This window comes from Cygnus atratus, chromosome 27 (genome assembly GCF_013377495.2).
Source record: "Cygnus atratus isolate AKBS03 ecotype Queensland, Australia chromosome 27, CAtr_DNAZoo_HiC_assembly, whole genome shotgun sequence".
In the NCBI taxonomy this organism is placed as follows: domain Eukaryota; kingdom Metazoa; phylum Chordata; class Aves; order Anseriformes; family Anatidae; genus Cygnus; species Cygnus atratus.
In genome coordinates, this window is record NC_066388.1 from 1,627,582 (window position 1) to 1,651,247 (window position 23,666).

General features: G+C 60.6%; 4 protein-coding genes and 1 non-coding gene across 11 annotated transcripts; 3 read left to right on the forward strand and 2 right to left on the reverse strand.

Annotated features, from left to right (window-relative positions):
• Nucleotides 1-693: 693 nt before the first annotated feature.
• DUSP26 (dual specificity phosphatase 26) lies at nt 694-6,341 on the forward strand. Of its 2 annotated transcripts, XM_035562739.2 has the most exons (5): nt 694-800; nt 2,171-2,343; nt 4,275-4,550; nt 4,911-5,119; nt 5,564-6,310. In XM_035562739.2, the coding sequence occupies exons 3-5, from the start codon at nt 4,372-4,374 to the stop codon at nt 5,761-5,763; spliced, it is 588 nt and encodes a 195-aa protein (XP_035418632.1). In that variant the 5' UTR covers nt 694-800; nt 2,171-2,343; nt 4,275-4,371; the 3' UTR covers nt 5,764-6,310. The 2 variants fall into 2 exon arrangements, with proteins under 2 accessions (XP_035418632.1, XP_050571728.1); XM_050715771.1 differs by lacking the exon at nt 694-800 and having other exon boundaries at nt 2,048-2,343; nt 5,564-6,341.
• Nucleotides 6,342-7,965: 1,624 nt separating this feature from the next.
• Nucleotides 7,966-14,991, forward strand: RNF122 (ring finger protein 122). Of its 3 annotated transcripts, none has more exons than XM_035562731.1 (6): nt 7,966-8,074; nt 12,516-12,672; nt 13,588-13,633; nt 14,016-14,057; nt 14,349-14,431; nt 14,506-14,991. In XM_035562731.1, exons 1-6 carry the CDS (start codon nt 8,050-8,052, stop codon nt 14,618-14,620), a joined length of 468 nt encoding a protein of 155 aa, XP_035418624.1. In that variant the 5' UTR covers nt 7,966-8,049; the 3' UTR covers nt 14,621-14,991. The 3 variants fall into 3 exon arrangements, with proteins under 3 accessions (XP_035418624.1, XP_035418625.1, XP_035418626.1); XM_035562732.1 differs by having other exon boundaries at nt 14,352-14,431; XM_035562733.1 differs by lacking the exon at nt 7,966-8,074 and adding an exon at nt 9,271-9,397.
• Nucleotides 14,992-15,145: 154 nt separating this feature from the next.
• Nucleotides 15,146-15,240, reverse strand: LOC118256127 (small nucleolar RNA U13). The gene has a single exon (XR_004781148.1). It is a non-coding gene; the product is annotated as a small nucleolar RNA U13 (small nucleolar RNA).
• A 301-nt stretch (nt 15,241-15,541) lies between these two features.
• Nucleotides 15,542-18,819, forward strand: TTI2 (TELO2 interacting protein 2). 3 transcript variants are annotated; one of them, XM_035562835.2, is made up of 7 exons: nt 15,542-16,273; nt 16,553-16,739; nt 16,937-17,029; nt 17,361-17,536; nt 17,621-17,737; nt 18,230-18,392; nt 18,682-18,819. In XM_035562835.2, exons 1-7 carry the CDS (start codon nt 15,660-15,662, stop codon nt 18,760-18,762), a joined length of 1,431 nt encoding a protein of 476 aa, XP_035418728.1. In that variant the 5' UTR covers nt 15,542-15,659; the 3' UTR covers nt 18,763-18,819. The 3 variants fall into 3 exon arrangements, with proteins under 3 accessions (XP_035418728.1, XP_035418729.1, XP_035418726.1); XM_035562833.2 differs by having other exon boundaries at nt 15,546-16,273; nt 17,621-17,764; XM_035562836.2 differs by lacking the exons at nt 18,230-18,392; nt 18,682-18,819 and adding an exon at nt 17,827-17,863 and having other exon boundaries at nt 15,544-16,273.
• Nucleotides 18,820-19,098: 279 nt separating this feature from the next.
• On the reverse strand, nt 19,099-22,404 carry MAK16 (MAK16 homolog). Of its 2 annotated transcripts, none has more exons than XM_035562837.2 (10): nt 22,332-22,404; nt 21,887-21,936; nt 21,530-21,639; nt 21,313-21,377; nt 20,993-21,144; nt 20,637-20,691; nt 20,479-20,553; nt 19,967-20,086; nt 19,693-19,749; nt 19,099-19,430 (listed from the first exon to the last, which is right to left on the reverse strand). In XM_035562837.2, exons 1-10 carry the CDS (start codon nt 22,344-22,346, stop codon nt 19,245-19,247), a joined length of 885 nt encoding a protein of 294 aa, XP_035418730.1. In that variant the 5' UTR covers nt 22,347-22,404; the 3' UTR covers nt 19,099-19,244. The 2 variants fall into 2 exon arrangements, with proteins under 2 accessions (XP_035418730.1, XP_035418731.1); XM_035562838.2 differs by having other exon boundaries at nt 19,973-20,086; nt 22,332-22,390.
• Between the last annotated feature and the right edge of the window lie 1,262 nt (nt 22,405-23,666).

The following is a 23,666-nucleotide window of genomic DNA, read 5'->3' on the forward strand; positions in this document are numbered from 1 at the left end:
TGATAAAGCTCAGAGGAAAGCGGGGTTGCAGGACATCTTTGGGGCTGGTCCTGCAGCTGGATACTTCCCGGGGGAGCAGCTTTGGGGGTCACCGCTGGTGGGAGAGAGGTTTCAACCCCCCAGCGGTGTTTGTGCCCCCTCCGAGCCTGCGGACCCGTTGCAGTGCTTTGGGTCGCCTCCTGCCTTCAAGGACAGGTGCTTCAGAAGGGACACACTGAGCTGATAAATGCTGTCAGGGAGCAAGGAGTGAGTCAGTCTCTGCTACAACACCGATGTTTATGGAAAACAAGGAGAGGAGGCGAGTCAGGGAGGTCAGTTGTGTGTCTGAGAAACTTCCCTTATAAAAAGACAGATTGCTGACACTTTTCCTTGCTGCAGCTGCCCAGGCATTCCAAAGCGTCTGAGATTTCATTATCGAAGAAGCAGTCACTGGCTTTGCTGGGGACTTCTGGCTGCTTTACAAAGCAATTCCAGTATTATTATTGGAGTAAAAACATACCAACTACTAATCCTCTGTTTAAATGGCCAGTAAGTTCCCTGCGGGCAACTCTCTGCCAAAACATTTATCCGTCTAATTTTATTTCATGTTGGTTTTTTCTTACGCAGATTTAACCTTTTGTGATGAGGGTTGTAGGCGCTTCCGTGTAGAAGCATGTTTTTCAGACTACTGGGACTGCAATTCCTTGGTGTGTGGCTGAGGGACGTGGAGCCAGTCCCCCTGGGGCGCTCGTGCAGCGCAGCCACTTGGTAGTGGGCGTTTGGGACGGAGGCAGCTGGAGCCTGGGTTCCCTGAGGATCGGGTGAGTGTGGTGGGCAGGAGGGGTGTGGGGGCTGCCTGGACCTGCCGCTCTCACAGGTCTGTTCGCCTTGTGCGCGGGGCTCTCTTGGGACTTGTTAGCACTGGGTGAATATTTCGGAAGGTGCAAAAGGACTGGAACAGACCGAGTCCCTCATGCCTGGTACCCTGCTCCTACAGCAGCCGGCAGTTACTGTTTGGGAAAAGAGCAGGGCGCATCCCAAATGCCTTCCCTGGGCACGTCCTCCAGCTTCTGGGCTGTTGTGGATTCCTAGGGTAAAGCTATATCCAAAACTTCACAGTGAAGGCTGAGATCAGTCCTCCAGGTGTGTCCAAAGTCCTTACAAGCCTGCACATGCTGTTAGCTCACTGCACTGCTCTAACACTGTCCTTTCATTTAGCACCATGGGGAAAAAATGCCCAGGTCTGTGATGTGCCCGAAGTCATGAGCCCCTTTGAGGCTGCACTCCCAGGACCTGCGCAGTCCGTGCTGGCTGTGGAAATGCCCAGCTAAACCTCCCCACGTCTGTACCCGGTATACGGGACAGGACAGGTTGGTGGTGATGCTGAGTTTGTGCCCAAAGCTTCTGAGGTTGCATCCTGAGACGATTACAAGTCCAGCTGAAAACAAAACAGAAAACGTTCCTGTTTAATTGAATCGGAGGGAGGCAGGGAACACCATAAACCTTAGGATGTGTCGTTTGGCCTGGAACAGCGTGTTTCGACTCTTCCTCAGATTGTTTTTCCCACCACACTCCAACTTTCTGATTTGAGTCAAACTTTTAAATTGAATGCCAGCACTTCTAAGGGGATGGAGAATATTCTGCCTGGAAAATGCTTAAGTAAAATATTGCAGCACTTCTGAAATGAATGGTGTCATTTAGAAAATGTCAAAACAAAAAGCTTCAATTTTTTGAATTTTTATTTCCAGGAAAAAAAAAAGGTATTCCCTGACTTTGCCATGAATTTGTAAATAGATACCACGCATCTCCACCCCCAGGCTTATTTTCTTAGCAAACGAAGAAAATGTCACCAAGCCCTGGCTCTGCCAAACTGACCCTAAGTGAGGGGGTTGGACAGGGTCAATTATAAAAAAGAAATGAAAGAGCATCCTCTAGAGACAGCTACAGAGTTACGATGTAGGTAACCATGTCATCAGCACCACTTTATCGGCTTTTTCTTCTCTCCTTCTCTGCATGCCTGTGGCTTTTGGTTTGCTGGAGGAGGAGTGAAAGCAAAGCTGGCAGCGGTATTTTGGTGGTGGTGTTGTTGCTGCTGTTTTCGTCTGCATAGTAATGGGCATCTGCGTGTGTGCCTGTGCATGCCTGCATGCGATCTCTGACTCTGTGCCCGTCTCCCTCGTTCCTCCCTTAGCCATCCATGCACAGCATGATATAAACAAACCTGCCTCTGGACATGTCATGGCTTAAAATAGATGTTCATACATCAGCCTTTCTACAGCGGCGGCGGCAGCAGCAGGAAGACATGGCCGACTGGATCTGCCTGCCACCCTCGCTCTGAGCAGGGAAGCCTCAGCCCTCGCAAAGGTAGAGTACGGGGGGGGCGTCTCCTTCCTCCCCGTGTCTGTCTGTCTGTCTCCGTGAGCGTGCGGGGCTGAGCAGCCTGTGCTCGCTCGGCGATGCCTCTTCGGAGCTTGCTCTGCGCCCAGGCAGCCTCTGGCTGGTTCTCCCCTCCCTCTGAGCACTGCACGGCTGCCAGAGGGGCTCCGGGGACAGCCAGGAGCCTGCTTGGGAGAGTGGGGAGCCAGCCCCCCCAGGCTTGGCACCCGCAGGGGGGGATGCAGGTGGTGCTTGGGAGGGGTTGGGGTGCCAGGAGTGCTGGGGGGTCTGTTCGGAGGACATGGACGGGGGCAGTTTCTCTTCCCCTGCAGCACCTGGGGGGGCTGGCGTGGTGGTGTGCTGGGGGGGGGTGGAATGCTGGAGGCCAGCTTTGGGCCTGAGGTTTCATGAGCTACATCCCGTGATAGGTCCGGGCTGCTGTTTTACCAGCCAGCTGTAGCAATACGAGGGTCTGTCTGGCTCTTTACAGTCTCGTACTGGGGATGTGGTGGTTTTTCAGACCCCCCTGCTGCTTGTTCCCTAATGCTGCCCGGGGCTGGTGGCGTGTGGCTGTGCTGCAGCCAAGGTCACCCAAGGTTTAAGGGCCCGGCACGCGGCCGTGCCAAATGCCTTGTCCAGGTGGGTTTTGCCAAGTCGGAATGCCCAGTGAGAAGGAGTCCAAAATTCGTCAGGCAGGGGAGGTGGCCCGTGCTCTGTGCTGGGGGCGAGCAGCCTGGGCAGCACCCCAGGGTGCCAGGCAGGGCCTGAGCTGCTCCCCCCGCAGAACAGGGGAGAGAGGGAGACGTGCAGTGTCTCTGGTCTCCCCTTGAGCTGCCTCATGCCCTTGCAATGTTTTCCTCCTCCGTTCATTGCCAAGAAATGGCCGGAGGCTTCTTCCTTCTGCGCCGTTGGCTGCTGGCCGGCGCCTTGGGCGAGATGGCAGAGCAGGCAGGCTGAGCTGAGCCAGCCCGGCTGGCCCAAGGGTGCCAGCGCTGGGTGGCTGCAGTGGGATGCGTTTTGGACACCTCCCAGCCCCTCCAGGGCAGGAAGGGAAACGATCTGCTCGTGTAGGGGTTTCTTCAAGCCGGTGGGGCAGCAGCCAGTGAGCAAAACCAGGGGGCTCTGCCTACTGCCTGGCCGCAGGGACTGTCACTGCTCCGAGGCTGGGCAGGGAGGTTTCCTGACAAGTATCGGCATCATCTAATGGGCTGAGAGCAGAGCTGTGTCCCAGAGGATGGGCTCTGTAAAACGGGCTCTCACATCCCCTGAAATTAACTCTTTCCCACCCCAAACCTGTCCTGGGTGTTCAAATGCAGCAGCAGGACTGCTGTGCTCAGAGGGGTTAACGCTGCCTCTCCCTCCCCGCAGGCTTTTGTGCCTGGTCCACAGGAGTCTGGGCCCCAGCCAGACTCTGCGTGGTGCCATATGGAATCCTCCACCTGTTTGGGGTTTTTCCTCCCCGATCCTGGTGGCTTGCCCAGAGCTGGCCGCCTTTCACTGCTTCTGATCATAGGTTGGCAGCATCAGTTCTCGAGCTGGCATCGTCCCGCTGGCAGGCAAAGCCCCCGAGCCAGCTCAGAAGGAAGGTGGTCCTGTACAGAGCACCTCTTGCCAATATGGCCTCAACCCAACTCATGGGGCTGGAGCAAAACCTCAGCCCGCGGAGACTCAGCAATCTGGCTGCCTCTCCAGCTTCCCTCACCAGCCCTGGCACCGTAAGCCGCTCCCCAGCAGCATTGCTTCTTGGAAGGGAGCGCAGGTGAGCGTGTCTCACAGCGGGAGCCGCTGGGAAGCTGGCTCGACACAGCCCTCTCGCCAGGAAGGTCAGGCTTGGCTGCTTCGGGCCAGCATTTCTACAAAAGGGCTGGAGCGAGAGGTCCCCGGCTCTTCTAACGGCATCTCCTCTGCTTCTGTAACAGGACCGTGGGTGGCAGCAGCAGCAGCAGAAGAGACCTCCCGGCCCCCCTCCGGCCTTCGCGAACCCACAGGTATGCCTTGTGGGTCTCGGCAGCTCCCATGGCTTTCCTGTCCAGGTTCTCCAGGAACGGCACCAGGTCGCCGAGCCGGGGCTCGCGGGAGGAGCGCAACAACCACCCCATCCTCAGCGTCTTCGAGCTGGAAAGGCTGCTGTACACGGGGAAGACAGCCTGCAACCATGCCGATGAGGTCTGGCCAGGCCTCTACCTGGGCGATCAGTATGTATCGGAGGGGGACAGCAATGGGGGGCTGAGGGGTATTTGAAATGCAGAGGTCTGGGAGAGGAAAGCTGGAAATGTGAGGGAGAGGAGGACACGATGGGTCGGAAGAGGAGGACGGATGTGAGCACAGCTGTGCTGAGAGATTGGAGAGCTGCTTGGGGGGGGCGGGTGGAGGTGGTGTGCCCAAGGAGTCTGTGACATTGACTTAAAATTCTGGAGTCTGAGTCTGGCATCTTTCCTTTCCCTCTGATGAAAATGTTTGACCAGGACAGCCCTTACACCGTCCTTGGGAAATCTTCTTTAATGTTGAACTTTTCTAAACTTGCACATCTCTGCTCTGTTCCTCCCTCCCTGCAGAGATATAGCAGCCAACCGCCGCGAGCTGGCCCACCTGCGCATCACCCACATCCTCAACGCCTCGCACAGCAAGTGGAGGGGGGGCGCTGAGTACTACGAGGGCACGGGCATCCGCTACCTGGGCATCGAGGCCCACGACTCTCCTTCCTTTGACATGAGCCCCTACTTCTACCCTGCAGCTGACTTCATCCACCAGGCGCTGAATGAAGGTCAGTGGTAAAGACTGGTGGGACGAAGCAGGGAGGGGAGAAGCTCCCTTTGGTGGGTGGAAAGCTGGATCAACATCCTATTGCTCAGCATCCTAGAAAACATCTTTCTAGACTGGTATGGTGTCTTCTGCTCTGGACCACCTGCTCCAAATAGGAGGAGGGCTAAATTAGATTACTGGCCCCATAAATCTCAGCATCAGCCTGTGACCAGCTCCTGTTCAGACTGTTTTGGGAGATCCTGATGCACTAGCACCCTTTGCCAAGAGGAGGACCTCAGTGCATCACACTCCCATTAAACTTGGGGCCCTACATCTGACCCTGGAGGCTGCACACCTGACTGCAGTGCCAGGACACACCATGACAAACTGCTGGGTCCTCTTCAATTTTTTTTTTTAATTGGGATATTTGGTCTGCTGTGACACAGCCCCTGTGTTTTGCCCCCAGGAAGGATCCTTGTGCACTGTGCTGTCGGGGTGAGCAGGTCGGCCACCTTGGTCCTCGCCTACCTCATGATCCGCCACCACATGCCCCTTGTAGAAGCCATAAAGACGGTGAAGGACCACCGCGGTATCATCCCCAACCGGGGGTTCTTGCGCCAGCTGGTCGCCCTGGACAATGCCCTGAGGCTGAAGAGGAGTTCGTGATGGAGGACGAGCGGGGTTGTGCGGTGGGAGCAGCGTGTGTATGGCGCCCACCTGCCCCTGGTGCCTGCTGTGTGGTAGGGGTAGGCCTTTCCTCCCAGTGCAGATGCTTGGCAGCTAATGGGTCCCGTGCAACCAGCCCTGGCCCCCCCCCCTCAGCTGAGGGGGGGTCCCCAGACATGCGAGCTCTTCCTAGTGGTAAAGTCTAGGCCCTCAACCTGCAATCTCGGCACTTAGGTAGGCCTAACGTATCGCCTCCTTCCCAGCCTGCTCGCTCAGAGATGCCTCTGGAGGGACTCAGCCCCATGTTTCAGGTTACTCCCTTCCCGATTTGGCTCCAGGAAGCCTTCAAGGGTTGGCTCTCCCACGTGGCAGACGCATTTGCCAAGCCGGTCCCGTCCCTCCCTCCCAGGAGACTGAAGCTGTGTGTGTTCCTTCTCTTGTTTCCCATTTGTTTTTGGTCTGTGTAGCAACGTGAATTAGGTCTGGTGTGTGGGCTCTGGCAAACAGGCCTTTTGTCACAGTGTTTGGATGTCCTCCATGCCTAGTGTTAACCTGTGAAAATAAAGACAGCGCTAAGGAAGAAGTCTGGCCACCCCTTGTGTGCTTTGGGACAGACTTTTTGTTCAGGCTGGGATCTGAGTTGGTGGAAAAGCCTTGCCCTGGGTGTTCTGGGCTGAGATGGGCCCAAATCCTCCCAGATCCTCGGGCCAGGACTTGTCAGCCCTCCTGGTGGCCAGTGCCCCTGCTGAGCCCCCCCCCACACTCCTTTTTTCCAGCTGCGGGAACAGAAAGAGGAAGGGTGGGCTCCTGCTGGGAAGCAGAGCTGGGCTGGCAGTCACCAGGTCAGCATCCATCAGGAGGTGGCGATATTGGTCTCCCGAAGGCAGGCAGACACGGAGCTACCCACCAGGCTCGCAGAAAGGCCGGCTGGCCACCAGGGCCTGCAAAAGCTGCCTTTGCACTTGCAGAAGGGCTGGATGGGCAAGCGAGAGCGGCCGGGGCAACCATCTGTGGTGGCATCCTGTGTGTGTGCTGCCCCTGCTGCTGGGCTGCAGGCTGTGCAATGTCCTGGGGGCTGCAGATCGCCTCCTGCCTGATTTTTGCAGTTCTCCTTTGTGCTCCTTGCTGCCGTGCAGCTCCCTTTGTGCAGCCTGCTGCCAGTCAGACCCAAATGCAGAGCGCGGCTGTTGGCTGACAAAGCTGGGATCAGGGAGGCTCTGGATGCGAAGAGTTTGTTTGGGGGATCAGCAAACTGAGCCAGAGAGTAAAATCACAGGCGTGCTGTGCCCTACCCCGTGCTGGCAGTGGCCGGGCACCTGTGTTGGGAGATCGGGGTGTAGTGTGGGAAGCACCCAGACCTCGGGGGGTCAGCACAGCCCCAGCCCCTGGTGGCACCAAGCTGCCTGATCCCATCCCCTGGGTGGCTGTTGAGGAGGGCGCACAGAGCCCACCCTACGGCTGTCCCTGGCACAGGCACTGTCAGTCCTGCTGCCCTCACGGTCACCTGCAGGCTTCCTGGCTTGGCTGGGGATGCTGATGGTGTCCAAAACCTCCTGCACCAGGCTGAGAGACACTGGGAGCTCAGCGCCTTCAGCAAGGCTCCCAAAAGGGCTGCTGCACAGAATCACAGGATGGTTTGGGTTGGAAGAGACCTTAAAGATAATCTCATTCCAACCCCCCGCCCCCAGCCCAGGTTGCCCAAAGCCCACCCAGCCGGGCCTTGGGCACTGCCAGGGATGGGGCACCCCCAGCTCCTCCAGGCAGCCTGTGCCACCACCTCACCACCCTCAGAGTGAAGAATTTCTTCCTTACATCTAACCTAAATCCCCGCTCTTTTAGTAGAAAGCCATTACCCCCGTCCCATCCCTGCGCTTCCCAACAGAGAGACCCTCCCCAGCTTTCCTGGAGCCCTCCTGCCCGGAGCTTTCCCTTCTGGGGGCCGCACACCCCCAGCCCTCAGCCTGCCCCCAGGGGAAGCTGCTTGGGGCCGGGGGGGGCTCCGTGGGGCCGGGGTCCCCACGCCCCAGGGGTCCCCACGCTGCGTGTGGGCCCCAGCCCGGTGCTGCTGACAGCGGCCTCCCCATGCCCGGGGGGGGGGGGGGGATCCCGGAGCCCCTCGCCGGTTTCCCCCCGCAGCTCGGGGGCGGCCCCGGGAGTTGGGGGCCCGGCCCGGGGCGGGGTTTGCGGCCCGGCCCCGTTCCCCGGCGCCCGGCCCGGCCCCGCTCCCGGCCATGGCCCCGAGCCGCGCACGGCGGAGCCGGCCCGGCCCCGCGGAGCGGCTCCCGGATGCCCCCGTTCCAGTGGTGCCACGGTGAGAGCGGGGCCGGGGGCTTGGGGGGGGGCGGGAAGGGGCTTGGGGGTGTCCTGGGGGGGGCGGCAGGAGAGGTTTGGGGGGGCTGGGAGGGGAACAGGAGGGGTTTAGGGGGGCCAGGAGGGGTCGGGGGGAGGACAGGAGGGGTTGGGGGGGCAGGAGGGGTTTGGGGGGTCGGGGGGGTTTGGGGGGTCAGGGGGGGGTTTTGGGGTCGGGGGGCTGCTGCCCCTCCTGGGAGCTGGAGGGAAACCAATGCTGGGGAGCGGGCAGCCTCCAACAAGCACCCCAATAAGTTTCGCCCCCCAGGCAGGGGGTGCTGTGCTCTGTGAGGTCCCCCCCGGTGTCACCCCCCCCCCCCCCCCCGGGGCCAGGGGAAGCCGCCAGCTCCCCAGCAGCGAGCCCCAGCCAGGGGGCGGCTGGGCTGGTTGTGGTGGTGGGAGCGAAGCCCCCCACCCGTGTGTCCATGTCGGTGGTGTGGGCATCGCTCCGAGGGCCCCCAGGCAGGGCCCTGGCCCCCTGCTCTCCTGCCAGCCCCCCAAAATCCCTGGGAACGTGGCGCTGAGCTTGCCCGTGGCGGGGGGGGGGTGGCTGAGCACGAAGTGGTTCTCTTTCTGAGTAAGGAGCTGGGAAGCTGCGCTGGGAATTCCACCATCAAAGCCCTGCCTCAGCAACAAAGGCCGGGTTGTTTTAATTTGCGAAAGGTTTGCGGCCTTTGAAGCTAAACGTGCAACCGGTGGCTTCCCCTCCTGCAACGCGCACCTCGGGTGCTCTCATGCGGCTTGGGGGGTGAGCAGCAGTTAGCCTGGCCTCGTGGGGAGGGCAGGGAGTTCCTTCGGTGCTCTAAATGCTCCTCAGCAGAAAATGCAAACTTGGCAGCGTCAGGGAAACATCCCCGGTAAGAGCTGGGGGCTTTTAGAGGCTCCGAGCGGCCGCAGCTCTCCCCGGCTCCCCAGGGCTCGGAGGACAGAGCCCGCCCTTGTGCGGAGGCCAAGGCGTGGGTTTGGGAGGCTGCCCGTGGGCATCTGGCTCGGGCGTCTTGGCTTCGAGCCCTGACCCCACAAGTATTCACATCAGCAGAGTGCAGCAAAATTGCTGAGCTGCGTGCTGCTGAGGACCCTTGCAAGAACCAGGGGCCGGTGGCGTGAGTAAGTCCGATGCCCAGTAAAGAAATGAAATTTTCGCCATTAATAGGCATATTCCAAACGTCTGAACAGAAGGAATGCGCTGTGCTGGCTTGGAATTGCAGCTCCTCTTTCACATCGCAGCTCCTCCTGTTGCTCAGCTGTAGTTTGGGGCACTTTGCAGTCGCCAGGCACTTTGCAGGTAACTTGGTCTGGCGGGGACCTGGCTATCCCCCTCTGCGAGCCGCTTGGCGCAGGGGAGACTTCTGCAGGAAGCCCATTCCTGCATCACAGCAAAAATTACATGGAAGCTGCATTCAATTTCATGATGCAAAGCCCACGGCTTTTGTGTGGGAGTGGAAAGAATGGTTTTATTTAATGACCTGCTGAGTTTTCCATTTGTTGTATTGAACAAGAATTGGGGTGAGGGAGAAGCTCTGCTCAGCAAAAACCCCGTGCCCGCGCGGAGCTTGTGTCTGTCCTGGTTTCAAATCCTGCACGCTGCTGTGTCACGGTGGTGGAAGGTGTGCTGGTCGACCCCGGATGCCGCAGGGCCTCCTGACTTCAGCCTGGCACTTTGCAGGGCATAGACCTGGATGTGGGGGGGCATTTTTCGGACCGTGCATCCGTTCTTTGGTTGTTTGGTGGCAGAAATTATCCCTGGGGCTCTCGGGCGCGTTCCCGGTGGTGTTGCAGCATCAGGGCTGTAATCGGACGGGGACGCAGTTAGGCGTCTGGTTTTCCCCTGTAGTTTTTCTCCAGGCCAGTGAGACGGATCGCTCGGACCTTGAGAAGCGTCCCTGCTCCCGGCTGCGTGTCCCAGAGGAGTTAATCCTGGCCGGGGGAGCAGGATGGGGTCAGTACTGTGTGCGCTGTTATTTGGGCCAGCTCAGCACCTAAATCCGCCGGGCGGCCTAAATCTGCCGGCATCTGCCGGGGTTGGAGGAGGAGGTGGCGCAACCCCAGTGCCCCGACAGGTCGGACTGCACCTTTCCTGCTTACACAGGGGAGCTTTTGCTGTTGGCATGAGAAAACACTCTGCTGGCGGGGCGCACCGCCTCCCCGAGCGTCCTTCTGGCAGGGAGAAGGGTGGGGAAAGTCAGCGTGTGTCTGTAGCCCTTCTGCAGATGTCCAGCGACCCCTCTTTTCTCCTTTTTCAACTAAATAATTGTTTGAGCACGCCGCTTTCGAGGCTCCTGGCTTCAGGTGTAAAACTGGTCCCGGGTGGACTTACGCTGGTGACACGGGTTGCTTCGGTTTGGGGTTGGTGCCCCTCAGGCCTTCATTGTATTAAAACCGGCTTCGCTCTGTTCCTCTCGAGCTAAAAATATGAAAGCCTTTGTCAGGCGAAGGGGGTTGTGCTAATTAAAACCACAGCCGAGCCAGCGCCCACCCTGCTGCTGAACTCTCGCTGGGGGGAGCTGGAAGGGGCCGGCCAGGGTCGGGAGGACGCAGGTTTGGGGAGGGGGTCGCATCTCCCCCCTGGGACCCGCTGCTCGAGGGCTTCCCCTGGCAGCAGCTTCGCCTCCCAGCCCGTGGCTCTGCCCCGGGGCCGTGCTGCCCGGAGCAGTGAGGGCTGGAAAGCCTCCGTAGCAGGAATGAGCCTTGCTGAGCTGGTGAGCCTAAAATTAGCCTTGCCAGCTGTGCTGCGGCTGGCGGGGACGTGTTAGACCAGCTCCTCTTCGGTACAGGGCCGGGACTTGTGGCTTCTCTTCTTCCACCTCGCCTTTTCCCCCCGCTGCTGCTTTTGCTGCCCCTCGGGTGCCCGTGCAGGGGGGCTTTTAGGCACAGCTACGGCCACCCGTGGGGAACGTGGGCACGAAACACGGAGCAGTCCCTGCACAGCTGGGCAGGGAGCGGGGACCGTGGGTTTGGGTGTACACGAGGGGCACGGGGTCCGGGGGCGGTGCTCAGGGGTTGCCACCTCCGTCCGTCGACGGCTGCTGAGTGGTGCCCCACCACGCACACCAGCATTACCTCATTGACTTGTGGTGTGGGTTTTTTTTTTTTTTTTTTTTTCTAATTCTATTTTCCGGGCATTTCTCGATCATTTCCAGTAGGGAAATGGGAAAAAAAAAAAAAAAAAAAAAAAAAAGCAACCAAAACTTATTGTCCTCCTCTGCACCTGGTGGTCTTGAGAGCAGAAGGCTGGGAGAGCAGGACCCGACAAACAAATCCTCCCTTTCCCGCTGTGTGGGTGAGGAGGCAGATGCAGCGTGTCCAGCGATGACAGGAGGCCAGCGAGCGGCTCCCTGCGGGAAAACCCCATTTCCTACAGCCCAGGCGCTTTGCCTGGTGCTACACAGCAACAAAGCACAGATCCCAGAGCCGGGTGCCTCTCTCCAGCCACGCAGGGTTTGGCCAGCACACCACGTGTAAATTCAGAGTAAATTCAACGTGCGTGAGGAAGCAGACCCCCGGCAGAAGCCCAGCCGGGAGCACGACGTTGCACGGGGGCATGGGTGTGCACCACCGGCCCCTGCTGCTCCCCGGGGACCTCGCCGCTCGTGCAGAGCTTTCTTGCGCCGTGCCGGGCTCCCTTCCTGTCTCTGCTGTCCTGGTGGAAAGCAATTTTCATCCTCTCATGAGAAACAGGCGGAGGATTTTAGCGGGCTGTAATTAAACCCAGAAGTGTTTCTGTAGGAGCTTTTTGATGAGCTCGCCCGGCACCCTCTGTTCCCGCGCTGCGCATCAAGGGCAGATGCTCCGCAGAGCACAGACGGGGCCTCCGCTCTCCTTTGAAGTCCCGTGTGAGCCAGATCCGATGGGAAATCAAAGCTCCGGCTTTTGTGGGGTCAGCACCATTCCGAAACAAGCAGCAGCGCTCTCTCGGTGCCAGACTCCGACTTTGCCTCAGCTGCCGGGAGCGGCAGGGGCAGTGGGCTTGGTGCTTCCCCGTGCCCCTGTCCCGCTTCGCTGGGCGGGCACCCCGCCGCTCTCCCCGTGCTGCCACCACCCCTGTGTGATGCCCTCCTGCCCGATTTGGTCTCCGTGCCACCCAGCACCAGCCCCGGTGCTTCTCCCGGCGCTGCTCCTGGCTCCCGCCAAGCACTGACAGGCGCCGGCTGCTCTGGTTTTGCAAGCTCCATCCCTCCCTGAATCCCCTCCTGGCTCCCCTGTATTTGTGTGGAGATGGAGGCCTGGGGCCGGGGCCTCCTCTCCTTCCAGACACCGGGATTCTGCCTCACGTTCGTGCTGCTGCAAAAGGGTTTTGTGACCGCGGAAGCGCAGAGGTGACCGCAGCCAGCGCTGGCGCTGCTGCCAGGGGCTCTTCTCCTCCTCTTCCATTCTAAGCGCTGACTTCTCTTTCCTCCCCCAAGGGTGCTCCTGCAGTCTGGGCCTGATTTATACCAGTAAACCCTGCACGATGCCCCCCGTCACGTTCCAGGACCTGCCACTCAACATCTACATGGTCATTTTCGGCACCGGCATCTTCGTCTTTGTGCTCAGCCTCATCTTCTGCTGCTACTTCATCAGGTGAGCCGGGCACCCTCCGCGGGGCCGTGGCAGCGGGTTGGCGTCCCCCGGGGCCATCCCAGTCCCGTAGGTGCCTCCACCTTGCCCTTCCCCGCGCCCCATTGTTGCGTCCCACACCGCAGGAGCCTCTCGCCACGAGGATCCGACCCCGGAGCGGGGCCGGGCGCGATCGCAGCCCCCGTGGTCCCCGCGGCGGAGCAGGGCAGGAAGCGCAGGAAGGGGCTCCTGCTTTCCAGGGCCCCGTGCGTGAGGGACGCATTGTGTCGGGCAGGGGGAGGAGCGGCGCCGCGCGGCGGAGGATGTCTTCGCGTTGCCCTCCCTGCTCAGGCAGGGCTATTTTTAAACTCGGAGGCAGCAGCTGGCGTTTCTGTGGGCCTCGAGCCCTTCGCTGCGGGATGCCCCCAGCTCTCTGCTGCCATCCTCAGCATCTCTCAGCCGTTCTGGGGGGCTGCAGAAGGACGTCTCGGTGCCTGGCATGGAGGAGGAGCAAAGGCAACAAGCGAGCGGTCCCCTGCCCCCCCCCCCGCCCCCCCCCCCAGTGCCTCGCCGGGTTTCTCTCCGAGGCGGCTTTCCCCAGCGCCCTCGCCTCGGCCAAGGTCGCGGCGGGGCTGGGAGCTGCCGGCGGGCGAGCGCTGGAAATGGAGCGCTTCCTGCGCCACCAACGACTTCCTAAGGCAAACAATCGGGGCTGCCGGCCGTTATCGCTCCCTGCTGCCGATTCCTGCCGGCTCCGCAGGCGCTGCGGGACCGGGTCCTGCCCCAGCACAGCTCATCCCCAAATCCTGTCCCTGGGCCGAGCAGGCTGGGCAGGGCTGCGCTGCCCCGGTGCCTCCTGAAACTTCGGGGTTGTGCTGCTCAGAGGTGGCTCTTGAGGGTGCCGTAAAGCTCACGGTGCTTTTTTCTCTCCCTCTTTAGCAAACTGCGGCACCAGGCTCAGAGCGAGAGATTCGGGTACAAGGAGGTAAAGTCATGGCTGTTTCCTACACACACACACACATCGATCTGGGGCCGAGCGGGAGGTGGGCGCAGGCAGGTGGGGAAGCAGCAGGGGCTGATGCTCCTCGTCCCCAGCTGACCTGAGATATTCAAAGGCAGCGTGATGGGACACACTGCTGCTGTGCCCGAGCTCGACCTGCCCTTGCCTGGCTCATTTTGGCTCCCATTGGCAAAATCCCGATGGGATCCAGGAGCCCTGCTCGGGGTGGTTGGTGAGCAGCCTGGACACGCGGTCGCTGCCCGTCCAGCCTGGACTTTTGCCAGCTCAGTGCTTGCTGCAGTGAAACCCACTGCCCAGATCAGTCCCGGCTGCTCCCGATCCTCATCTGTCTCCTTTTCTCCCGCAGGTGGTTTTGAAAGGCGATGCCCGGAGGCTGAACGTGCACGGGGTGAGCGCAGAACCACCTCTGGGGCTGAGCTGGGGCTCACGGGGATGGTGCTTTGGGTCCCCTCTGCTCCCCGAGGCGGGACAGGGACGTGCCAGCACCGCGTGGCTGGCAGCAACAGCATGGGTTGGAAATCGGGAGGGAAACTCCCTGCCAGAAATACCTGGGAAGAGGCCCCACCGCCCTGGGCTTTCCCTGGCCACAGCATCCCCGCAGGAGTGGGGCCGTGCGTGAGTATTGTATAGGGTCCTGCGCGTTCTCACCCTCCCTCGCCCCCCATCTCGTCTCCCGCAGCAGACCTGTGCCGTCTGCCTGGAGGATTTCAAGGTGAAGGAGGAGCTGGGGGTGCTGCCGTGCCAGCACGCCTTCCACCGAAAGTGAGTACAGCGGCAGAGGGCAGCGGGGCTTTCCTCCCCACGGGGTTTTTCATCCTCACGTTTCCCCCCCGCAGGTGCCTGGTGAAGTGGCTGGAGGTGCGCTGCGTGTGCCCCATGTGCAACAAGCCCATGGCGGGTCCGGCACAGCCCCGCGCCGGCATCGGCACGCTCCTGGACGAGCTGGTGTGAGCGGCCCCGCTCCCCGCCGGCCGGATCCTGCACGCGCCATCGCCCGGCCCCGCGTCCCGGGGGAACGAACGCTTCGTCTCGAAGGATTCGGGATTTCGGAGCTGGGGTTTTTATCTCGCGGGGCGTTGCGTTGGTCTTGGGGGGTGGTCGTTTTTTATGCCACCCCCGGACGTGCTCCACCGGCACCGCCTGGGCTTGCCCACGGAAGGCAGAGCCCACGGCACGGGCAGGGCTGCGCCCCCCCCTGCTCCCCCCTCGCTGCGCGGAGTATTTTTGTACCTGACCCCCTCCGGACTCGTAGCTCCCCGTTTTTGGGAGGGAGCGCACAGCTTTGTGTAAAGCAGTGATTAAACCGATGGTTTCTCAGCCGGCGTGGGCGTTGGGGGCGTGTTTTAGAAGAGGCTGCGGCAGCTCAGTGCTGGGCTGGGAAGCAGGACGGGTGAACCCGATGTTCCCTGATCCTTCCCCCAAAAATACGTGAACGCCCGAACTGACGTCATCAATGACGCCAGCGACCCCCCCGGCGCTCAGAAGGGACTGTGCCACGTCGTAACGCAGGGCGCACACGTCACGCAGCCGCGTGCCGCTCCCATTCATCATGCGCTATGAACCGGAAGGATCGGGTTTGGTCCTTCCGCGCCCGAACCCAACGCCGTGCCACTGATCCCGTGGTCAGGGCGAGCTGCGACCGTCCCAGCGCTTCCGCCCTTTTCGGACTCAAACCGGTGCCCACCACAGCTCTGCGCTCGCTGCTCCTCGTTTTGAGCCATTTCGGGGCCAAAAAGCCCCTCGGCAGCGCCACCCGGTGCCTCATTACCCATGCTGATTTATTCACGCCGCGCCACGCCCACTCGCTCCCGCTTTTACGGCAGTTGGGTTGTTGCGACAGCTGCGTGCTTGGCGGCGCGCTTTACGGCGGCGGGCTGTGTATGAGGGGAGCGCTGGGGAGCGTCGCGGCTTCTCCCTGCCGGGGGGCTTGGGGGGGCCCTTAAAGGGCTTGGGGAGGGCTTAAAGGGCTTGGGGAGCCGGAGGAGGGGTCATGGAGCTCCCCGGCTTCGTGCAGCCCCCGCAGCTGCCCGGGGAGCGGCCTCCCCCCGCCCCGCCGCCGGCCGAGCGGGTGCAGCGCCAGCTCCCCCCCGAGGGTCCCGGGGCGCTCGGCGAGCTGGGGGCGCTCCTGGAGGCCGCGGGCAGCCGCCGGCTCTTCGGGGACGTGAGCCCCGCCGCGCTGGGCGAGCTGGTGGCCTCGCTGAGCCGCTTCGCGGCTCCCCCCGAGCAGCAGCAGGAGGCTGCCGAGCTGCCCGGCAAGGACGGCGCGTACGAGGCCGTCGCTGAGCGGGCGGCGGAGGTGGGCGCCGTGCTCCTGCGCCTCCTCGCCGAGCTGGAGGCTGCCAGGACCGAGGAGACTCTGGGTGACCCCGCGGTGGGTCCTATCCTGCGCCGTGTGGCAGCACCCGTCTATGTCTTCGCGGTAACACACGTCGTGGACGGGCCCTGGACGAGCGCGAGGTCTCGGTCGGTGGCCAGGGAGCTGCTGGAGTCGCTGGTTCGGGCTGCGGACTGCGGGTCGGTGGCGGAATTTCTGCGGGGGAAGAAGGAGGACGAGGAGGGGAGATTCGCGGCGGTGATGGGGCTGCTGAAACAGGAGTTGACCAAGTGAGTAGGAAGGGGAGGGCAGCAGCGGAGAGGGTGGCGTGTTTGGCCGGTCTCCATGTAGGAAATACTGGAAGCTTTCGGGAAGCGTGCTGGTGCAGCTGTGAGCGCCCGTGTTACAAGCAGTAGTTGATAAACATGGGACCAAGAACTTTGCAAGCACCCCGATAATGGGGCGGGAGGAAGGGAAATCAGAGCTTACCGTCAGCCTAGAGGTACAAGTTATAGGAAACGAGAGTTCCTCGGTTCCAGCATTCACTGAGCTTCTGTTTGTGTTTCCAGAGACACTTGGAAGCGTAACCCTGCCATGAAGCACGTCTTCTCCTGGACGCTGCCTCACGTCACGCGTCCCTGGCTCAGCCGCTACCTGGAGAGCGTCCTCCCCCCGTCGCTGCTCATCTCGGACGATTACCGTGAGGAGAACAAAATCCTGGGTGTGCGCTGCCTGCATCACATCGTTCTCAACGTGGTGAGGGGCTGGGAAGTCAGATCCCTCTGTGGGCGTTGTTCGAAGGAAGGGGGCGGGGGTTGGGCGCCTGTTGGATTTCCTAACTTCTGTTCCTGGTTCTTCCATTAACCTCGCAATTTTGCCCTGTGCTCAGTAGCACGAGGCAAGTGGGCAGCGGAGGCGCTGCACGGGAATAACGTAGCTCTCTCCTGTGGCAGCCAGGTGCTGATCTGTGCCAGTTCAACAGGGCTCAGGTCGTGTACCACGCCCTCTACAACCACCTCTACTCACGAGAGGCCCCTCTCATCCAGGTAGGGCAGCAGAACCTAATTCTTCGGTGCCTCGCGGTGTTGTGTAGCAATCCCACAAGGGACAGGCAGCTGAAGGCCCGAGGAGGAGTGCTCACGGGCACCCCGGGTGTAGCTTCAGGCTGTTAACGGCCGATGCTTGTGGCCAGGAGTAACGCAGCAGATTTCAGGGACTACTCAAAGGAGGTGGCAGCCTTGCTGAAGGGGGCCAGCCTCGGGGGACGCAGGCAGGGGCAGTCCCCCAGGTGAACTGGGAGGGGGGGGGGGGGCTGGAAGCTGCTGGTACGGTGGGGGGACTGCTGGGCGACCACCCCGGTGTCCTGTCCCGCCCCAGGCAGTGCTGCTGTGCCTGCTGGACTTGCTGCCGGTCCTGGAGAGGGGGCAGCGGCAGCCCAGAGCTCCCACCCGCTGCGACGAGGTGCTGCGGCTGCTCCTGACCCACATGGAGGCAGAGCATCGCCTGGCGCTGCGGCGCGTGTACGCCGGGACCCTGCCCGCCTTCGTGCGGAGGTGAGAGCAGCACCCGCGCCCCGCAGGGACGCGCTTCATCCCTGGTGCGCGTCCCCCTCCTCAGCGCGTGCTGTGTGGCGGCAGGCTTGGCATCCTGGTGGCGCGGCACCTGAAGAGGCTGGAGCGAGTGATCGTGGGCTACCTGGAGGTCTGCGACGGCCCCGAGGAGGAAGCCAGGCTGGGGATCCTGGAGACACTGAGGTGCACCATAGAGCACGCTTGGCCCAGGTACTGGGCTGGGGTGAAAGGCGCTTTAGGAAGCGCGTCCTAAACGGATGCGGCTCTTCCAGAGCCGAAGTTACTCTTATTTGAGGAAGAGGCCCCAAAACCTTGAGGGGAAGCTCTCCGACAGGGAACAATCGTTAGCATTGCTGCTCTCCTGGGGAAAAAACCTTGCCCGAAAGTTACGCTGGGCCCTCGTGCTTCTAGAGCAGGAAAAAGTCAGGTGAAAATAGCGTTGGCTAAAAGCTGAATCCACCTTCTCTGCACGGCAGAGCTGTGCAATAAGCCCCGTGCTGCTAAGCAGGCCGCCTGTGCTGGCAGGCGTTCGTGTTACGCCTTCTCCGTTTCCCTCCCAGCCCAGCTGCAGTTTTGCTTCACGCGTCGGTGGCCGGAACTGCCGAGCAGGGCTGCGCTTCACCCGGCTCGCAAAGAGGATTTACGGCAAGCTGCACGTGCCCGTTCCCTTTTCAGGATGCCACGCAGGCTCCCTGTGCTCCTCAAGGCCCTGCTGAGGATGATGTGGGATGTCCACGCTGACCGAGGCCCAACGCCGGAGCCGGTGACAGCTGCCCTGCTCCGGGGGGCCACCGAGTGCCTCATCCTGCTGGATCGCTGCTCTGGAGGGCAGGTGAAGGTGAGCCGGGGACCTGGCGCTGCTTCAGCTCTGCTCTCGTCCCCCTTAAAAGGAAGCGGCAGCACGCTACGGGCAAGAGCCCGCTTCAGTAAAGCAACATCTGCAAAGCACCGGCTTCCACCCGCTCCACAGTCGGTGTCTGACCTAACTGACGGGGGGCTTTACGCGCGACGAGAGCGGGACGGGATTTGTGGCGCTCCCTTCCAGCAGGCCGCTGCGCGGGGCTGGTAACGCTGTAAGCCTCGGCGTGCCAGGGCACCGCAAAGCACCGCGGGGCTTTCTGTTCCAGATCCTGCTGGAGGGCGTGGACGGCAGCTGCGAGGAGAGCTGCGTGCGGGACTGCCTCAGGGAAGTGCGGGAGAACACGTGAGGAGGCGTGGCTGAGCGCTCACCGGCTTTGTACAGTAAAATATTTTATTTATTTTAAGCCGCCTTTCTCATCTCTGCCCCGTTAGCCTCATACCTGCCCCGAACGAGGTTCGCTTGTGTCTCTGCGAGCCGCCCGCGGGCGCTCCAGCTTTAGAGCGCAGCAGCAGCGTTCTGAGTCCAGGTTCTTCCCTGGAGCAGCCCGAGCTGAGCCTCACGTGGTTGTGGGGAGGCTTCTTCCTTAAAACTGCACTTTGTGCAGAGCTGTACGAAGCTAGCGCAACCGCCTGGGGTCAGGACAGAAACCCTGACGTCTGGAACCCTTATTTCCTTTTTTAAAAAAAAAAAAAAAGAGGGAGTTATTACTCTGGAATATTGGACAAGTAACTTCTGATGGCTGCGCTCAGAGTGGTGAAGCTGGAGGAGTTCCGGAGGACAGACGTGGTGTGCTGCCAGTCAGTAAAACGATGCCAGTCCGGGAGGGAGTCAGGAGGCTTTAGTCTTGGCCGCTGGCTCTGTTTCTTTTTCATACTCGATTTCAAGGTGGGGACGTTTTCTTCTGGTTGGTCCTTTCAGGGGGGTTTTTCCCTTGGAGTTGGAGTGCGCTTTCTTCTCTGTTTCTTCCTCATCTTCCTGCTCCTCTTCGCTACTCGCCTCCAACTTGTCCATGTCCTGAGAGAGGAAGAGGCGCGTGTAGTATCACAGCAGGCTAACTAAACCTCCGCTTTCTGCAAAATTATCCTGTGTGTCCAATCCCCCTTCCTAAGTCCTGGTCCCAGCTGGCCGGCCAGAGCAGCTGGGGTGCAGCGGAGCAGCCTGGCTCTGTCTCGTGTTCCACAAACCCCCTTTCACCGGCTCCTATCCCGACCCCAGGCTGGCGGAGGTCACTTCCAAACAGCTTCGCCTGACAGCTTACACCTGGTGCTGCACCTACCTCAAAGTCACTGATGTCGCTGTCATCTGCTTCCACAAACTCCCTTTCATCTCTTTCCTGTAAGAAATAAAGTCGGGAGCTAGGACGTGCGCGCTGAGCACGACAACATCACAGCTCGCACCACAACAGCCCTCGAACCTGCGCGCGCACACACGATTTTCCCGAGTTCCCCTCTGCTGCTCTGTTCTCACCCTGGCGACGTTCACACCGCGCTGCTCAGTGGTGCACGGGGGCAGGGAAGGATTAAGCGTGGCGCTGCGGGGGGGAGCGTTACCGTTACCTCCTCGTCGTCTTCCTCGTCCTTTTCCACGTCGGACTCGCTCTCGCTTTCTGCGTCTTGCTGCTGCAGAGCTTTGTCGAAGGCGTGGATGGGGAAGTTGTAAATGTCTCCGTACTGAAAAGGAAAGCAACGTTCTGTGAGGTACCGAGGGGAAACAGCCGGCGCTGGTAGGGTCGGCTCAGGCCTGCACAGAGGTGGCATCAAGCCAGGCTCCGCTGGAGGTTCACCCCCTTCCTAATTCCGAGGCAGGCGCCTCACAGAAAAGAGAATTTTCTGTTCTAAAGAACATTCGCGCTTCAGGGAGATGGAGGGGCTCTGCGTTTTGGGGAGCAACTTCTCCAGCCTGCTCCAAACCCCCTCGGCAGTCAGCCCCTGCCCTCCTCCGCAGGCGCTGCCTCCCCTTCGTACCAACACGCGCCTCCCCCCGCCCCTTCCCCGGAGAAGCAGCGGGACGGAGGGCAGGGGGAGCGGTTTTACTGCTGCGCTCTGCCGGGGGTGATCCTCACCGTGTCCTGCTTCAGTCTCTCCAGCAATTCCTTCTCGATGGCGTTGTCCAGCTGAGCGGCGACCAGGGCTTTCTCCTGCCGGAGCAAAGAGGCCTCGCGTCAGCGCGCTCAGAGAACAGAAGCAACAGACGGGAGAGCGCACGGCACTGTCACGTTACCTCTCTTCTTTTCTCCCGCCTTTCAATCTTTCTGCTTAAGGGAACGATTTTCCTCCTGCAGGGAACAAGAACAACTTAGGGAATCTTTCAGCCTCCTCTGCAGCACATGAGCAAATGGCTCACTCGGGGCAAAAACCAGTGGCCGCAGCCTTGGAAATGGGGCTGCAACTGGCTCAGGTGCAGCCATAAAAGCACATTACGCCGCAGTTACGTCGATTTTTAACGGCGTTTGTTTACGAGCCTGCCAAAACCCGCATCCTGCAGGAAAACACCAACTGCCTGGAGGTGCACCGGAGCCAGGAAAGGGCTCCGCGTGCAGAAACCCAAGGCGATCGCTCGCTCGCAGCGCCGCTTACTGTCGCTTCAGCGTCAGCTTCCGGATGCGGATGAGGTACTGCGTTATCTTGGTGAAGCGCTGCTTGCATTTGTGCCGGATGAAGCGGGGCCAGTAGATGAGATTCTCGTCTATCTCCTCCAGTGCTTTCTCATAGTTCTTGCTCAGCAGGACCTGGGGGGGGGGGGGGGGGGGGAAGAAGGGCCGGGGTTGAAATCCAGAGCAGCAACGCCCCGGGGGACGCTTCTGTGCTTGGGGGGGAGGGGGGGGAAGTCTGATCCCCCCTGTCCTTCGGTGCAGGAGGTCAGAGCGCACGCGGGCAGCAGCCTGCTCCCAACTCACCCGCTCCCACAGTCGGCTGGGAAAAGGCGCCCGCTCGATCGTCTTCATGTAGAGGTAACAGCGGCCTGGAAGGGGAAGAGGAGAGGAGGAAGGTGACCCCCCCCCCCCGAGGCACCGAACCCTCGGCTGCGTTGGGGGACAGAGCCGGGCGCTCGCGCCAGGTAATTCCCCCCCCCCCAACCCCGGGCGGGAGCGGAGGCGGGTGCCCGGCGCTCACCTTTCTCCTCCCTGACGGTGGCGTACTGGCTGTTGGCCAGCGGGCAGGAGGAGCGGTTGCAGAGCCCGGTCAGGTTGTACTCATTGCGGCAGAAGCTCTGCGTCTTCGTCCTGCAAGCGAGAGCCGCCAGGCGACCTGAAGCGCTGCCCCTGCGCTTTCTCACCCGCTGGGTTACGCGGAGCCCTCGCGCCTCGTGGCGGGTGGCACAGGGGCGAGGGAAAGGCGGCTCGCAGGGAGCGCGCTGGCACCTCGGGGCGCCCAAATTTCCTCCCCCCACGCCCCCCCCCCCCCCCCCCCAATAGACATCAGCCCCCGAGGCCGGCGCTGGGCTCTGCTGCCCGTCCCGCACGCGCTCACCTGATCTTGTAGGAGCAGAACTGCTTGTTCCCCAGCGTGTCCCACACAACCTGCGGGGACGAAACCCCAATCAGGGACACCCCCCAGCACCCTGCGCCCCCCGACCCCATTACCGACCCCCCCCCACCCCCACCCCGATCCGCGCCCCCCCCAGCCAGGCTGTAACAGATCGCCCCCCGACCTAATGGGGGCAGGGAGAGGACGCGCAGGGCCACCCCCTGGCTGCCCCCAAATTCCCCTTCCCCCCCCCAGTCCCTGCCCTATTCCCGTTATTCCCCCCCCCCCCCCCCCAAATCTGCCCCCACGTGGCTGCCCCCCCCCAAGGGGGGGGGGGGGGCGCTGCCCCGGCCGGACGCAGCCGACCCAACGGCGGGGCGGGCGCTGATTGGCTGCGGCGCGGCTGCCTGGCGGCGGCGGACGGGACCGAAGCAAGCGGCGGACTCACGTCGTCGGAGTGCATGCTGCTGCGCCGGCCGCGCGGCCATCACCGGAAGGGGCGGGGCGAGCGGCGTCTCGCGAGAGCGGCGGGTGGTTGCCATGGCAACGAGGGGGGTGGGTTGTCGCGGCGGTGGCGGGGGGGGCGTCATGGCGGCGGGTCGCCGGGGTGACACAAAATGGCGGCTGCCGCTGCTGACGGCGAGCGCTTTCCTTGTATTCTTGGCGAGGCAGGAAAGCAGGTGGAAGATAAAAATAGCCATTTTTTATTTAGCGCAGGCTTAGCCTTAGTCATTTCCAGTCAGCCTAAGAAATACAATTTCATTCTGTACGTGCAAGGCGAGGGTTTCACACCGGGAACGTGCGGTTCCCTGACAATAGCCCTGTGACCTTTGGGAATGAGTCATGAGGTGTCAAATGATGATTAATTGTTATTATCCCGTTTCCCCCTGGCAAGAGCATTGTGCTGCTGGGGCTCCAGAGCAGAGTTAACTGTTCTTCCTGGCAAGTGGAGTCACCTTCCGTACACACCTGCTCGTTCAATGCAGAAATGAGTTCATAAACTGCCAACTGTGGAGCCAGAGGAGGTGCAAGTTTGTGGTTTCCCTGGCAAAAAAAAAGATCATGTGAATTCCTTTCACAGTTATATAATTATTTGGCAACTTTTATTACCTAACTCTCTCTACATCACTTCCGTACTTTTAAAGATTATTATACTTCATTATTGTAAACAGTACAGCTGTTCTCTTTCTAAACTCAGGGCCAGGAAATTGAAAAATGGCAATTAAATCAGCCTACTGTACTGCTCGTTGCAATGGGTCTGGGTCACAAACAGGCTGTTGCCCCATCTCACCCATACAAGGGAGCGAAGTAGCTTTGTTGAATCTTTGTCTGATTTTAAAACTGCTTTCAGCCTTATTTCTACCTGAATCTCTTAAAGAGATCTTAAATTTCATGAATGGTAGAAGGAACACACAAGAAGCCATAAACAGCACATAAATGGCAAAACACATCAAGCTATACCGAGACAACAATGAACTTCTTTTTTAGCTGTCTTCAGATGAGCACAGAGCACATTAACAGTACGAAGATATCTTTATTGGCAGACTGGCAGTGACACAGGTGGAGGGGGCCCTGTTGTTACAGAAAGGTTTCACGACGGGAATTACAGTGGCATTCTGGAGAAATAAATGTTGCTGCTGATTTCATTTCAGTTTTCCCTGGTGCTTTTCTTTCAAGAGCAGTAAGCACTACAAAGACATCAGCAAATGCCACTGGACTCATCTGGGAGAGGTGTTGTCTTATCCTACGCTACGTGGGCAGACTGTGCCCAGGACAGCGTTGT